This window comes from Rhinoderma darwinii, chromosome 1 (assembly GCF_050947455.1).
Source record: "Rhinoderma darwinii isolate aRhiDar2 chromosome 1, aRhiDar2.hap1, whole genome shotgun sequence".
NCBI classification, from domain to species: Eukaryota; Metazoa; Chordata; class Amphibia; order Anura; family Rhinodermatidae; genus Rhinoderma; species Rhinoderma darwinii.
In genome coordinates, this window is record NC_134687.1 from 554,454,013 (window position 1) to 554,470,272 (window position 16,260).

The 16,260-nt window shown below is 40.9% G+C and overlaps 1 protein-coding gene across 6 annotated transcripts in view; it reads left to right on the plus strand.

Annotated features, from left to right (window-relative positions):
• The window catches only part of ARHGEF28 (Rho guanine nucleotide exchange factor 28), a 209,692-nt gene that overhangs the window by 124,024 nt on the left and 69,408 nt on the right, over positions 1–16,260 (plus strand). For all 6 annotated transcript variants that reach the window (XM_075838207.1, XM_075838170.1, XM_075838180.1 and 3 more), the window contains 2 exons: positions 85–124; positions 3,510–3,633. In XM_075838207.1, the coding sequence (XP_075694322.1) occupies positions 85–124; positions 3,510–3,633 (164 nt within the window). The remainder of the gene's footprint in view (positions 1–84; positions 125–3,509; positions 3,634–16,260) is intronic.

A 16,260-nucleotide genomic window follows, 5' to 3' on the forward strand; every position in this document is an offset into this window, starting at 1 on the left:
TGGTAATATTTGAGATCTCTTGGTGGAGGATGAGTTGTAATCCCATATACAACACCTAACTGATCTTCCTCTTTGTCTTGCTAGAACGGGCATACAGCCTTCCCGACCATTCAAGAGAAAAAAGGTACTGTAATAGCAGAGCTGTGTACTAAACTGAACGTAAAACCATGCATGCTTTGACCTTCCAACCATGAATTTATGGAAAAATCGAATAAGGGTATGTTCTGACGCAGTGGTGTTCTTACACCACAGGTGATTCCATAGCAAAATCTGCTTGTATAACCTGTGGATTTTGGCACGTATCTCCTGTGGATTTCATCCTTTGAATTCCATAGGTTTAAATCTGTGGGGAAAGTGAGTGGCATTTCCACAACATAATAAGCATGCTGCCTTGAAATCTGCATATATTTTATCCTCTATACGTGGATAGGGTTTTGAAACCCCCATTCACATGAATTGCAATATAATTTATTGCATGTTTACAAAATACATGACCATTCTGCGACATCTGAACTTGGCCTATGTCGCCAAAGAACTAGGCTGGGTTCCTTTAGGGCATGTTCCTATGGGCCAAATATGCTGCAGAATTTCTTCAGCATTTACAGTAGCTGCAAAGTGGATGAGGTTTTAGCAAATAGAATATGTGCCTAAATTGACCTGAGGTCGGATTATAAATCTGCAGCATGTCAATTTATGTTCCGATTTAAGTTCAATGAGAGAGTCAAATTCCTCAACACATGCCAAAAATTGTGGAATTTGCTGTCGTGTATTCGTGGGAAATTTATCAGGTTTAAGAAAAAAAAAAAAAAGACTACTCAACTTGCCTGGTGCTGCCATAGCAATTTGCTACTGCTCCTTCAGGTGCTCTGTGACAGCCATCCTCCTGTGATATTTCATTACATGTGACCCCTACAGCCACATGTGATAAAATATCTTCACAGGAGGCCGCTTGTACAAAAAAAGCAGCCGGGAGAACAGGGATGTGTTGCTATAAGAGCGCCAGGAGTGGTGAGTAAAACATTTTTGGGCCCATTTTCCACAGCGAACAAACCATCAGAATATCCACGCAAAATGAAAACACCAATTGGTACAAACATTCGTCTAGATTTCCCTGCGGGTTCTGGGTCGAATGCGCTGCGGACTACTCCGCAGCCTATCGGACTCATAAGAACATACTTTTAGAGCTTTGTACGCAATTCTGGTGAGGTTATTTTTGAAGTTGACCTCAAAATGGCGATTCAACTTTATTGCTTCTGGCGGAAGATTTACTGAGCTGTTAGATGCATGAATATGCTTGGCATCAAGTACAACATTTATTCATTGTCTCAATAATTTTTTTTTCTTAGTCACGTTACCCATTGTAAATGCATGTTTTTCATAAAACAATTATTACGTTGAGAATGTGCATATGAGTTTGTGACATATAAAAAAAAAAGAAATAACATACCAAAAAATCCAACTAACCACAAATCTTACTTGGTATTTTCCATTGTATTATTCATGAATAGCTGTGATTTCAATAAGAAGGTATTTGGTTACAAAATGGAAATTCCAGAAATAGCAGTCATGGTATATAACAATACAGATTATTATAAAAACCTAATGATCTAAAGTAAGGTATACAGTAAGTTACACATCACATAATTCTGCTCCAGCTGTTCTATAGCTAAACCTGACGAATATGCCCAGTTGTCATTTGTTTCATGTCTAAAACATCCTCGAAGCCCTACTAAACTGACAAGAAATTTGGATTCTAATTTTATTTATTTTTGTTAAATTCACTTACATGCCTTCTACATATGTAGCTTATTTAAATTACACTATTTCATTTATATTTTTGAGGTAAATAAAGTTAAGGGTTGTTCCTACCTTTGCTGCTTCGATCTCAGTATAGTCAGACAAATGTGAAGTTAGGTTGTTCCTTTTTGCTTTGTTTTTGTTTTTTTTTATGTCGTTTTTGATGATGCAAGCATCTTATGCAGAATGGCTTTAGTTTAAAGGCCACTATTGTTTTGCAATACTTGTGAAATGAATAGACTGACGGGACAGCTCTGACCCTTTGGCTCTGATAGGCTTTGTTCGGCTCTCTTGGGAAAGGTGGAGTTAGTGGTGTATGGGCTGTCGTTTTTTTCTTTGAGCTCATGCACTGCTCTTCTTGACTTAAAAAAAGCCAAATAAGATGCCAAAGGGAATTACACTCATCTGAGCGCTTCTTTCCTACGTTTAAGTGATTTTTGGAGGCCTCCGCTCCCAGACCTTCTAACATGTCATTACAAGGTGTCAGAAGATTTTCAAAACGACCGTGACCCTTTAACTGAAGATTTAATCTTTAGGATCTTTTAAAACTTTATTCATTGTTCTATGCCATAGGTTTAGTCCAAATTCATTCTTGGTAATTTATTTATTTCTGCAAAATTGCAGTTGATTTATTTGATAGATGTGTGAAATTTTGTGTGTTTCAATTTTATTCAATTTGTTGGGGTGAGAGGTTGCTTTGTTGTTTTGAACTAACAATTAAAACATGTTTTTTCTTTTTATTTGTGTGGTTGTGATGAAGCTGCATGTGGCACACAACTCAAAATGTGGGGAGAGAGAGCCTTGGATATTGTGCTGTGAATGGGGTACCCCATTCACATACCTTGCCGGTGGAATGTGAGCGGATTATGTTCGGATTTAGGGATGGATTTCATAGCTAGATCCTGATAGAATCCTGAACGTGTGGACATGGTCTAATATTATTTTTACGTTCCAGTGTGATTTCGGTATGGGGCTCTAATTTGAATACAAAAAGTTGAGATGTCGTACTGAGGCTTAATTCAAACTGCATTTTGGCTCTATGATTAGCAACTACGTATATGTATCTAAAGTGCCCATAGATTTATGAGTCAGACTTATGCATTTAGGCATATGTTTGGTTAGTATACGTTTTGTTTCAACTGTATTGAAAAGCATAGTCCACTACGCTTCTCAATACAAATGAATGCAAAATAAAGGAATAAAAAAAAAAAAGTACTGCTTTGTGTCTGTTTTCATAGACCGTTGCATATGTCTAGAGCATGTGTTCAGCGTAAGTTTTCAAGTGGTCCTGTGGCATATGGTACCTGACTGCATTCAGAATTTAACCTTACTGCATTTACCATTCTACCAACGTCACATTCATACTTGTAATGTCTTATTTAATGGGTTCTTTGGGAGTGCATAAATATAGCGAACATTAACCAGGCCTAGCCGAAGAAATGCTGTGCGGGGCTAGTATACTTACTGTATGTCCCATCCATGGATGGGGAATTCACCCTCATTGATCTATATATGTATCTCTTATCAATGTAAACAAACAATTTGTAGACGTTTTTTCTAAAAATCTAGTGTTATTTCACCTATGTTTATGTACCCTTTGAAAAGTACACTAGAAAACGTAATCATTATGTTGCATACACAGTATTCCCATTTTTTTTATTTGAGAAGAACTGTATATATAATTTTTGCAATGAATGCTTTCATTTCTCTAGAATTGAAGAGGAGGAATGGGATAGGTATATGACCCCTGCAAAACCAGAATGTGAGAAGAACAAAGTGAGCCGCACTTTCAGTTTCTTGCGGAGCAGGATGTCTAGTACCCGGAACAAAAACAAGGTGACTGGTGATATTAGACTATCTGTTTCCAATAATTGTCAATTAATGTTGTTTGTATATCCATAATTATGTATGTATGTTACCAGTGGAGGTATGAATAAAAGAACGGACTCCTCCATTTGTCATATATCCCCAGCATCTTTCATTCTGTAAAGGCCAAAATTGGCTCTGTCCTTTTAAAGAGGCTCTGTCACCACATTATAAGTGGCCTATATTGTACATGATGTGATCGGCGCTGTAATGTAGATTACAGCTGTGTTTTTTATTTAGAAAAACGATCATTTTTGATGGAGTTATGACCTATATTCGCTTTATGCTAATGACTTTCTTAATGAACAACTGGGCGTGTTTTACTTTTTGGCCAAGTGGGCGTTGTACAGAGGATTGTATGACGCTGACCAATCAGTGAACACTCAGCGTCATACACTTCTCTCCATTCGTTTACTCTGCAGATAGCGATATAGCTATATCGTTATGTGCAGCCACATAAACACACTATAACATTACTGCAGTGTCAGGACAATGAATATACATTACCTCCAGCCAGGACGTGATGTGTATTCAGAATCCTGTCACTTTTGTAGCGTATCTGTGATATTTACAGCAAGGCAAGCGTAATCTCGTTTGAAATGACAGGTTACGTCGTAATCTCGGGAGATTACGCTTGCCTTGCTGTAAATATCACAGAGACGCTACAGAAGTGACAGAATTCTGAATAAACATCACGTCCTGGCTGGAGGTAATGTATATTCATTGTCAGGACACTGCAGTAACGTTGGTGTTTGTGTATGTGGCTGAAACATAGCGATATAGCTATATCGCTACCTGCAGTGTAAATGAATGGAGAGAAGTGTATGACGCTGATTGGTCACTGATTTGTCAGCGTCGTACACTCCTCTCCACAATGCCCACTTAGCCAAAAAGTAAAACACGCCAAGTTGTTCATTAACCTCTTAAGGACGCAGCCTAGTTTGGGCCTTAAGGCTCAGAGCCCATTTTTCAAATCTGACATATTTCACTTTATGTGGTAATAACGTCGGAATGCTTAAACCTATCCAAGCGATTCCGAGATTGTTTTCTCGTGACACTTTGGGCTTCATGTTCGTGGTCAAATTTGGTCGATATATTCAGTCTTTATTTGAGAAAAATTGCAAAATTTAGAGAAAATTTAGAAAAAATAGCATTTTTCAGAATTTAAATGCATCTGCTTGAAAAACAGACGGTTATACCACCCAAAATAGTTACTAGTTCACCTTTCCCATATGTCTACTTTAGATTGGCATCGTTTTTTGAACATTATTTTATTTTTCTTGGACGTTACAAGGCTTAGAACATAAACAGCAATTTCTCATATTTTTAAGAAAATTTCAAAAGCCTTTTTTTTAAGGTACCTGTTCAGTTCTGAAGTGGCTTTGAGGGGCCTATGTATTAGAAACCCCCATAAAGCACCCCATTTTAAAAACTAGACCCCTCAAAGTATTCAAAACAGCATTTAGAAAGTTTTTTAACCCTTCAGGCATTTCACAGGAATTAAAGCACAGTGGAGGTGAAATTTGCAAATTTCGTTTTTCTTTCTGAATTTCAATTTTATTCTATTTTTTTTCTGTAACAAAGAAGGTTTTACCAGAGAAACACAACTAAATATGTATTGTCCAGATTCTTCAGTTTTTAGAAATGTCCCACATGTGGCTCTAGTGCGCTCGTGGACTAAAACACAAGCCCCAGAAGCAAAGAAGCACCTAGTGCATTTTGGTGGTGCTTTTTTATTAGCATATATTTTAGGCAGCATGCCAGGTTTGGAGAGGTGTTGAGGTGCCAAAACAGTAGGAATCCCCCAAAACTGACCCCATTTTGGAAACTGCACCCCTCAAGGAATTAATTTATGGTTATTGTTACAATTTTGACCCCGTAGTTTTTTCACAGCGCGTATTTGAATTGGGCTGTGAAATTAAAAGAATGACAATTTTTCCAATAAGATGTCATTTTTGATCAGAATTTATTATTTTCACAGGGAACAAAATGCCCCATTTTGTTGCCCAATTTGTCCTGAGTGCGGCAATACCCCATTTGTGGTGATAAACTGCTGTTTGGGCCCATGGGAGGCCTCAGAAGGAAAGGAGCGCTATGTGTTCTTAGGAGTCCAGATTTTGCTGGATTGGTTTTCGGGTGCCATGTCGCATTTGCAGAGCCTCAGAGGTATCAAAGCAATGGAAACCCACCAAAAGTGACCCCATTTTGGAAACAAAACCCCTCAAGGAATTTATTTATGGGTGTTGTGACCATTTAGACCCCACAGTTTTTTCACAGAACTTATTTGAATTGGGCTGTGAATTTAAAAAAAAAAACTTTTTTTCCAATAAGATGTAGTTTTGGCTCAAAATGTCTTATTTTCACAACGAATAAAATACCCCATTTTGTTGCCGAATTTGTCCTGAGTGCGGCAATACCCTATTTGTGGCCATAAACTGCCGTTTGGGCCCATGGGAGGTATTAGAAGGAAAGGAGCGCTATGTGTTCTTTGGAGCCCAGATTTTGCTGGATTGGTTTTCGGGTGCCATGTCGCATTTGCAGAGCCCCAAAGGTATCAAAGCAATGGAAACCCACCAGAAGTGACCCCATTTTGGAAACTACACCCCTCAAGGAATTCATTTATGGGTGTTGTGACCATTTAGACTCCACAGTTTTTTCACAGAATTTATTTGAATTGGGCTGTGAATTAAAAAAAAAATAATTTTTTCCAATAAGAGGTAGTTTTGGCTCAAAATTTCTTATTTTCACAAGGAATAAAATACCGCATTTTGTTGCCCAATTTGTCCTGAGTGTGGCAATACCCTATTTGTGGTGATAAACTGCCGTTTGGGCCCATGGGAGGGCTCAGAAGGAAAGGACCACCATGTGGCCTACTGGAAATTTTCTGGTGCTAAGTCGTGTGTGCAGAAGCCCCTGAGGTATCAGTACAGTTGAAACCCCCGAGAAGTGACCCCATTTTAAAAACGACACCCCTTAAGGAATTCATCTAGAGGTGTAGTGAGCATTTTGACCCCACAGGTATTGTGTAAAAGATAATGCGCAGCAGATGGTGCAGAGTGAGATTTGCAATTTTCTATATATATGCCATGCCAGTGTCCGATATATTGTGCCCAGCATGTGCCACCGGAGACATACACCCCATAAACTGTAATGTGGGCTCTCCCGGGTACGGCAATACCCTACATGTGGCTGTTATTAGCTGCCTGGGCACACGGCAGGGATCAGAAGGAAAGGACCACCATTTGGCCTACTGGAGCTTTTCTGGTGCTAAGTCTTGTACGCAGAAGCCCCTAAGGTACCAGTACAGTTGAAACCCCCGAGAAGTGACCCTGTTTTAAAATCTACACCCCTTAAGGCATTCATCTAGAGGTGTAGTGAGCATTTTGACCCCACAGGTATTGTGTAAAAGATAATGTGCAGCAGTTGGTGCAGAGTGAAATTTGCAATTTTCTATACATATATGCCAATTCAGTGTCCGATATATTGTGCCCAGCATGCGCCACCGGAGATATACACCTCATAAACTGTAATGTTGGCTCTCCCGGGTACGGCAATACCCTACATGTGGCTGTTATCAGCTGCCTGGGCACACAGCAGGGCTCAGAGGGGAAAGATGAGGAGGGGTAAGCTGTGCGAAGTGGATCAGAGCGAGTAAAACTGGGGTAAATTAAAAATAAAGGGATGGATGATAAATTTGAAAACACTCTTTCATACAGAGCTCTGGTTTTTCGGGACACGCGTCACATTGATATATTGTGTCCTTCCTTATCCCCCTCTTATAGCAGACTCCTGCACCTCTTTTGACTTTTTCCCTTCTTGCCAGTTTGGGGAACTTCTCCTAAAAAGTGTTGCCCTGGTACGATGCCTGTGGCCCCGCTTCCAGAAGTACTGTAAGGCTTCAGGACTTGATCTGACAAGTCCACCCCTCCCATGTACCTATTGTAGTCCAGGATGCAGTCTGGTTTGGGGGTCTCTGTACTGGTACCTCGTACAGGTACATGGGTACTGGTGTGGCATCTCCCTGGTCTTGTACTTGACACACAATATGTTGCTGCTAGATTGTGCCCTGCTCTCACCCCTTCTGAGTGTTTTCCCAAGCAGAGTCTTAGGGAGGCCTCTCAGGTTTCTTCTAGCAGTGCCGCATGCCGCGGGACTTCTGGAAGCGAGGCAGTTGAAGAGTGGGACGCTGGTATAAAAATTATCCAGGTAGAGGTGGTAACCCTGGTCCAGCAGTGGGTGCACCAAATCCGACACAATTTTTGTATTAACTCCCAGTAAGGGGGGGCATTCTGGGGGCTGAGTACTGGTGTCCTTCCCTTTATATATCCTAAATTTGTAGGTATACCCTGATGCACTCTCGCACAGCTCATACATCTTCACGCCATACCTTGCCCTCTTACCCGGCAGGTACTCGCGGAATTGAAGCCTCCCTTTCAAATGTACCAGGGATTCATCTATAGAAATACACTTCTCGGGGGTGAATGCTGGGAAAACCGGGCACTGAAATGGTCTAATAGGGGTCTCCGTTTATACAAACGGTCAAAACTGGGGTCATCTCGGGGTGGGCACGGCTCATTATGAGTATAATGTAAGAAGCGAAGTATTGCCTCATTTTTATTTTATTTTTTAGTTTCCAGCTCAGTTCTGAAGTTGCTTTGAGGGGCCCATATATTAGACACCCTTATCAAACACCCCATTTCAGAAACTAGACCCCTCAAAGTATTCACAACAGCATTTAAAAAGTTTATTAACCCTTTAGGTGTTTCACAGGAATTTAGAGCAAAGTAGAGGTGACATTTAATTAATTTAATTTATTAGGCACCATGTCCGGTTTGAAGAGGTCTTGTGGTGCTAAAACAGTGGAAACCCCCCAAAAGTGACCCCTTTTTGGAAACTAGAGACCTTGAGGAATCCATTGTAGTTTTCTTGGGGTGCATGCGACTTTTTGATCAGTTTTTATTCTAATTTTAGGTGGCGTGGGGACTAAAAAAACAGCAATTTTACTATTGTTTTTTATTCAATTTTTTTTACAGCGTTCACCGTGCGCTATAAATGACACATTCACTTTATTCTGCGCGGCGATACGATTACGGCGATACCAGATGTTTATAGTTTTTTTTTATGTCTTATGGCGTTTGCACAATAAAATACATTTTGTAAAATATCATTTACTTTTTGTGTTACCTTATTCTAAGAGCCATAACGTTTTTATTTTTCAATCAGGAAAGTCGTGCGAGGACTTATTTTTTGCGTAACGAACTGTAGTTTCCTTCAGTACCATTTTTAGGGACATGCGACTTTTTTATCTCTTTTTATTCCATTTTTGGGAGGTGAAGTGACCAAACAATTGTGATTGTGGTACGGTTTATTATTATTTTCTCTTACGGCGTTCACCGCGCGGGATAAATAACGACATCGTTTTGTAGTTACGGACGCGGCGATACCAATTATGTATAGTTTATTTGTTTATATATTTTTATTAATAATAAAGAACTGATAAGGGAAAAAGGGGGACTTTTACTTTTATTACTTTTAAATCTTTTATTTTCTTATTTTTACATAACTTTTTTTTACTTTTTTACACTTTTTTTACTTTGTCCCACTAGGGGACATGAGGGCAGGAGGCTCTGATCGCTATTCTAATACACTGCACTACATACGTAGTGCAGTGTATTAGAGCTGTCAGCTGTTCGCTGACAGCAAGCATAGTGGGTCCTGACTTTGTCGGGACCCACTAGGCTTCCGTCGATGGCGTTGCCAGAGTCCATCGTTAGGAATCTGGTTGCCATAGTAGCCATCACGGCCCGCTATCGTGTAGCAGGCCGGCGATGGCAGCTTAACCCCTAAGAAGCCGCGATCGCTATTGAACGCGGCTTCTAAGGGGTTAATCGGCGGGGACCACCGCGATCGGTCCCTGCACACTAAGCTGTGATAGCCTGCTGTCGGAAACAGCAGGTATCACAGCTCAAGCACGCGCCGGGATTAAATGGCGCCGTGTTTACTCAGGTCAGTAATAGTACTGACCTGAGCGCGAACGTTCTACTTAGCAGGACGTACTATTACTGACCTGAGCGCGAAGGGGTTAAGAAAGTCATTAGCATAAAGCTAATATAGGTCATAACTCCGTCAAAAATGATAGTTTTTCTAAATAAAAAACACTGCTGTCATCTACATTACAGCGCCGATCACATCATGTACAATATAGGCCACTTATAATGTGGTGACAGAGGCTCTTTAAGGTTATCGCTTGCCCGACATATGACGTAACTGTGTCATACCCGGGAAGGGGAGCACCGTGCAATCCGTGGAGAAGGCTTTATTAACAGGTGGGCTGCGCTTCACAGAGTAAGACATTGGCGCTGATCTTCTGATAACTATGTATTAGAAAGTGACAAACAATGCCGTTTCCCACACATTAGTGAAAATAAACATAAAGTAGGCAACCCCTTTAAAATACAATCCCAGAAGAAAAGGGCTCATTAAGCACCATGAAGACGACTTCTTTATTTCCTCTTCTTTATTTTTCCCCATGACACACTTTCTGCAGGGTTTCGATTTTATAACCCGAAGTCCATTTTATTTTGCTCATCCGGGAACAAAAATCATGGATGACCACCAGTTCTCTAGTAAGATGGGTGGGTGAAGGTGGCATACTGAGGGTAACTGAAGTTGCACCTTCATTTTCTGGTTTTGTTTGCCATTTGCTTAGACTTTTGCTTAGGGCCTGTTCACATCCGTGGTGGTTTCCATTCATGGGTTCCGTTGCAGCTTTCTGTCGGAGGAACTATGGGTTCCATGAACGGAACCCATGAACGGAAACAAACGCTTATGTGTGAACACAGCCTTAGACGTTTGCTGATTTATGAACAATACAGATATTATAATACACAAATCTTTTTAGAGCCGTCCGAGAGCATTACCTATAATAATGCATGCGGTGCGCTTGTTACAGCTAACACTTCAGTGACCAGTGACTTCAGTAACTAATAGAGTACTTTTCACTGACCACTGACAAATACTGTAGTACCAGGGGTTTAATAAAGATCTGAGCTGTCATACAATTGGTCAATAAAGTGTAGACTCCCAAATCCTAGATGATGAACAATGAACATGTAACAGAACAAAAAAAAACATACAAATCATTAAGGGCCTGTTCACATCAGCTCTGCCTTTCCGTTGAGGGGTTACCCCACGGAAGCCTCAAATGGAAACCTTCGCTTCCGTTTGCATCACCATTGATCTCAATGGTGGCAGAAACTTTGCTAAGGGTATGTTCACACGTTAGCTGGCTATTACGGCTGAAATGACAGACGGTTTTCAGGAGAAAACAGCTGCCTCGTTTCAGCCGTAAAAGCAGCTCCTCGTATTATGCGAGGCGTCTTTGACGCCTGTAATCTTGAGCTGCTCTTCATTGAGTTCAATGAAGAACGGCTCAGATTACGTTGCAAAGAAGTGTCCTGCACTTCTTTGCCGAGGCAGTCAATTTACGCGTCGTCGGTTGACAGCTGTCAAACGACGACGCGTAAATGACAGGTCGTCTGCACAGTACGTCGGCAAACCCATTCAAATGAATAGGCAGATGTTTGCCGACGTATTGGAGCCCTATTTTCAGACATAAAACGAGGCATAATACGCCTCGTTTACGTCTGAAAATAGGTCGTGTGAACCCAGCCTAATGGTTTCCGTTTGTCACCGTTGTGAACAGGTTCCGTTGTTTTGACGGAATCGATGGCGCAGTTGACTGTATTAATAAGAAATAATGCACTTAGAAACGTGTTTTTAGATTTGTGGATATCTGGCTGGACTCCCAGGCTAGTCGCGGCTTTATTTAGACTTAATTGCTTTATACATTCATCTGCGGTTTAATGCATTATCTAATCGGTCTTCCCCATCATTTTTTTTCGAGCGAAATATTAAATGTTAGAACTCTTCCCTCTTCGTCATTTCTGACATGTTTCAGGAAAATATAATTAAATATAACAACATTGTTGTACTGATACAGAATAAATCCAATTATTGTCTGTGCCTTTTAAGTACGTACTCATTTTCTTCATTAGTTATTAAATGATATGACTCATCTGTCCTCTATGTCCAGTTTACTAATCTTGTGCTTGTTAGTTTGCTTCATCTCCGAGACATTTGACTTGATGTATAAAATGTAACTGGTATTATAGGTGTTATATATAGAGACATGGACTTCTATAAGTTCAAAATGCACATTAGACAACAGATGAAATCTTAGCCCTCTAATTCTTTTGTCGTAAATCTGGTAGACGTTTCAGCACAAAATCTTGGCTCTGAGATAAAGATTTGTGCCAGTTTGGCTAGTAACTTAAAGAGGCTCTGTCACCAGATTTTGCAACCCCTATCTGCTATTGCAGCAGATCGGCGCTGCAATGTAGATTACAGTAACGTTTTTATTTTTAAAAAACGAGCATTTTTGGCCAAGTTATGACCATTTTTGTATTTATGCAAATGAGGCTTGCAAAAGTCCAACTGGGCATGTTGAAAAGTAAAAGTACAACTGGGCGTGTATTATGTGCGTACATCGGGACGTTTTTACTACTTTTACTAGCTGGGCGTTCTGATGAGAAGTATCATCCACTTCTCTTCAGAACGCCCAGCTTCTGGCAGATCACGCTGTGACGTCACTTCCCCAGGTCCTGCATCGTGTCGGACGAGCGAGGACCAGTTGATTCTGCAGCAGCATCAGCGTTTGCAGGTAAGTAGCTACATCGACTTACCTGCAAACGCCGATGCTGCTGCAGAATCATCTGTAGCCTCTGGTGCCGATGTGTCCTCGCTCGTCCGACACGATGCAGGACCTGTGAGTGACGTCACAGCGTGATCTCTCTCGAACACGCTGTCTGCACTGCCAGAAGCTGGGCGTTCTGAAGAGAAGTGGATGATACTTCTCGTCAGAACGCCCAGCTAGTAAAAGTAGTAAAAACGCCCCGATGTACGCACATAATACACGCCCAGTTGGACTTTTACTTTAAACACACCCACTTGGACTTTTGCAAGCCTCATTTGCATAAATACAAAAATGGTCATAACTTGGCCAAAAATGCTCGTTTTTTAAAAATAAAAACGTTACTCTTATCTCCATTGCAGCGCCGATCTGCTGCAATAGCAGATAGGGGTTGCAAAATCTGGTGACAGAGCCTCTTTAAGTCAGTATTTGTTAAATGTCTTTCTTTCTTTCTGACTCACTAGTTAATATTGACAGTGTTTCCTTCAATATTCTTGATCAGTATTCAATAGGAGGAATATGAAACGTATACGAAAAATGGTTCGTTTGTTTAGATATAGTTATAAAAATAATACTATAACAGAGATACATACATAGACAGATACATATTGTAATATAGCTTAGATGGTAATACAGAATAAAGATATCCTCTTACATAGTCATTGTATGGGACACTTGTCGACGCCATCTTGCTTTACCCTGGGTCTGTGTCTTCGTCATTGGCATCAGTGTATGTCCTTGGGCGTCTCCCTGGATGACCACCCCATGACTATCTCTGACTGTCATAAAGACCCCAGAGTATCGGTGTGTCTTAACATTTAGGTCTACATTTGGAAGTCCTACAACTGTCGTTACTCATGCATTTTCTCGGGTGCCGAAATAGCGGATATAGTTTTGCGTAACGGTCATCGTCAGCATAATGTATCTTTAGTTCTAATGAATGACATTTATTTTATAACACAATATAAAGTATTTAACCGTATTAGTCAAGCTACCGGTGAATTTTTTTGGTTTCATCCAGTAGGTCATGAGGCGTAACTTGAAGCTCTTCGGCCCCAATGCTAATTCTGTAACAGATCCTGTGTATTCTTATGTGGCAGAATGGCCTCTGAGACCCTGAGGTACTAGGGCCCGGGTGTTGCTGCTACCTCTGCACCCCCTATAGCGATGCAACTGGGTCAAACATTTTTAGTATGGGATCTACTTTTTATGAAGGCCCAATTAGATGATCCACTAAGGGAACAGGTACAGATAGCACACAGATGACTGCTGCACTTTTTGCTTGCCCCTTTTCAGAGCCCCCATAACAGCGATAGCCACATTTAGTTGCATATTGCACTTGCTCCACAACTATGCTTTTTTTTTTAATCAACTGCATGCTGATCCTTCCCTCTGGCCTGCAATGTACTAGAGAGTAAATTAGTTGTCAGGGCGTGTATAAGACGCACACAAGCTAATGGCACTGGTCCAGACTCAAATTTAAACCCGAACCTATGGGAAGGCAGTTTTCTCACTTGTGTGGAAGGAATTCAGAAAAAAAAATAGCCTGATATCCTAACTTCAAGATCTACTGGTTTGCTGTGAGGTCTACTGGTAGATCTACCATCTGGCCACCACTGCTCTTTGTCATTAGCACCCCATTTAGGGTCAGTTCACACGGCAGCATTTTTGCTGCGGATTCCGCCACAAAATTCTGCCTCCCACCAATGGGAGCCAGACACTTCTGTTTCCCGCCAGGTGATTTATTTTTTTCACCTAGCAGGATTCCGCTGAACCTCTTATTAAAGTGAATGGGAGGAATAATTCATCAACAGATTTTGCGGTGGGACCCGCCATGCAAAATCCGCAGTGTGAACTGACCCTTAGTCTCTTCTCTCCATGTATGAAGCACATGAGAATGGAGCATGGAAAGTTATGGTTACACCATTTTCTTTAATTTTTTTATATTTATCTAAACATTAATGGGTTTTTTTTGGGGGAGTTTAATATTTATGGCGCCCCTGGTGCTCCAGCAAGCACTGCATCCTTTTCATTGTTTACCCACCTGAATGGCACTAAGCTGTAGTACCATGCACAGCCAAAACTTTATGTATGGTGCTGTGCCCGGGTAAACCATAAAGGGAACCACCACCACTAATCAAGCATTGATTGCCAAACCTAAGGTTTGCACATCAGTATTAACCCCTTCCCTCTTTAGCCACTTTTGACCTTCCTGACAGAGCCTCATTTTTCAAATCTGACGTGTCATTTTATGTGGTAATAACTCCGGAATGCTTTCACCTATCCAAGCGATTCTGAGATTGTTTTCTCGTGACACATTGGACTTTATGTTACTGGCAAAATTTGCACGATATGTTCAGTATTTAATTGTGAAAAACACCAAAATTTAGCGAAAAATTAACATTCCCCTCGGACCTGCACAACTGCATATTTTTTTATTTCCTGACGTATTGGAGCTATAACTAATTTTATTTTTTCGTAGACGTAGTGGTATGAGGGCTGGTTTGTTGTGGGATGAGCTGTAGTTATTATTGGTACCATTTTGGGGTACATGCGACTTTATGATCACCTTTTATCCTATTTTTTGGGAGGCCAGGTAAACAAAAAAACGCAATTCTGGCACAGCTTTTTTAGTTTTTTTTTATACAGCGTTCACCATACTTTATAAATTACATTAACTTTATTCTGTGAGTCAGTACGATTCCGGTGATACCTAATTTATAGCACTTTTTTATGTTTTACAACTTTTTGCACAATAAAATTACTTTTGTAAAAAGAATGTATTTTTTCTGTCGCCAAGTTGTGAGAACCATAACTTTTACATTTTTTGGTCGACGGTGCTGTATGAGGGCTTGTTTTTTGCGGGACGAGCTATAGTTTTTATAGGTACCATTTTTGGATACGTGCGACTTTTTGATCACTTTTTATTCTAATATTTGTAGGGCAAAGTGACCAAAAAACAGAAACTCTGGTAAAGTTTTTCAAGTTTTTTTTTACACTGTTCACCGCGTGCAATAAATAATATAATATTTTGATACCTCAGGTCGTTACGGTCGCGGCGATACCAAATACGTATGGTTTATTACTATTTTTCAATAATAAAGGACTTCATGAGAGTAAAAGGGGGATTGTGTTTTATTTTATTACTTGAAACTTTTATTGTTTTCAAACTTCTATTTTTTGCACTTTTTTTTTACACTTTTTCTCAAGTCCTACTAGGGGACTTGAAGGTCCAACGGTCAGATTTATTTTTTTTTCTAATACATTGCACTACCTACGTAGTGCAATGTATTAGATCTGTCAGTCATTCACTGACAGCAAGCCGATTAGGCTTCGCCTCCCGGCGGGGTTTAAATCGGCTTCCGTAATAGCAGAGCAGGAGACCATTGTGTCTCCTGTTGCCATAGCAGCAGTCGCTGGTCCTGATTGCCTATCAGGGCTGGCGATCTGCTAGTAACCGCTACGATTTGCAGCAATCGCTTTCGATTGCTGCATCGAAGGGGTTAATGGCAGGGATCGGAGCTAGCTCCGGTTCCTGCCGTTACAGGTGGAGGTCAGCTGTAACATACAGCTGACTTCCACCGCTGATGACGCCGGATCAGCTCCTGAGCCGGCGGCTACGGAAGCCGATCAGGCTCCGCCGCCGGGCGGATCTTGACCGGCTTCGGTGCTAGGCAGACCGGGAGGCCAGTATTAGGCCTCCGGTTGCCATTGCAGCCACCGGAACCCCTGCAATTTCATTGTGTCCTACAGTGTCCTGATAATGAATACACATGACCATCCAGCCTGGACGTAATGTGTACTCAGAATCCTGACACTTCTGACTCTTTTTTGTGAGATTCCAG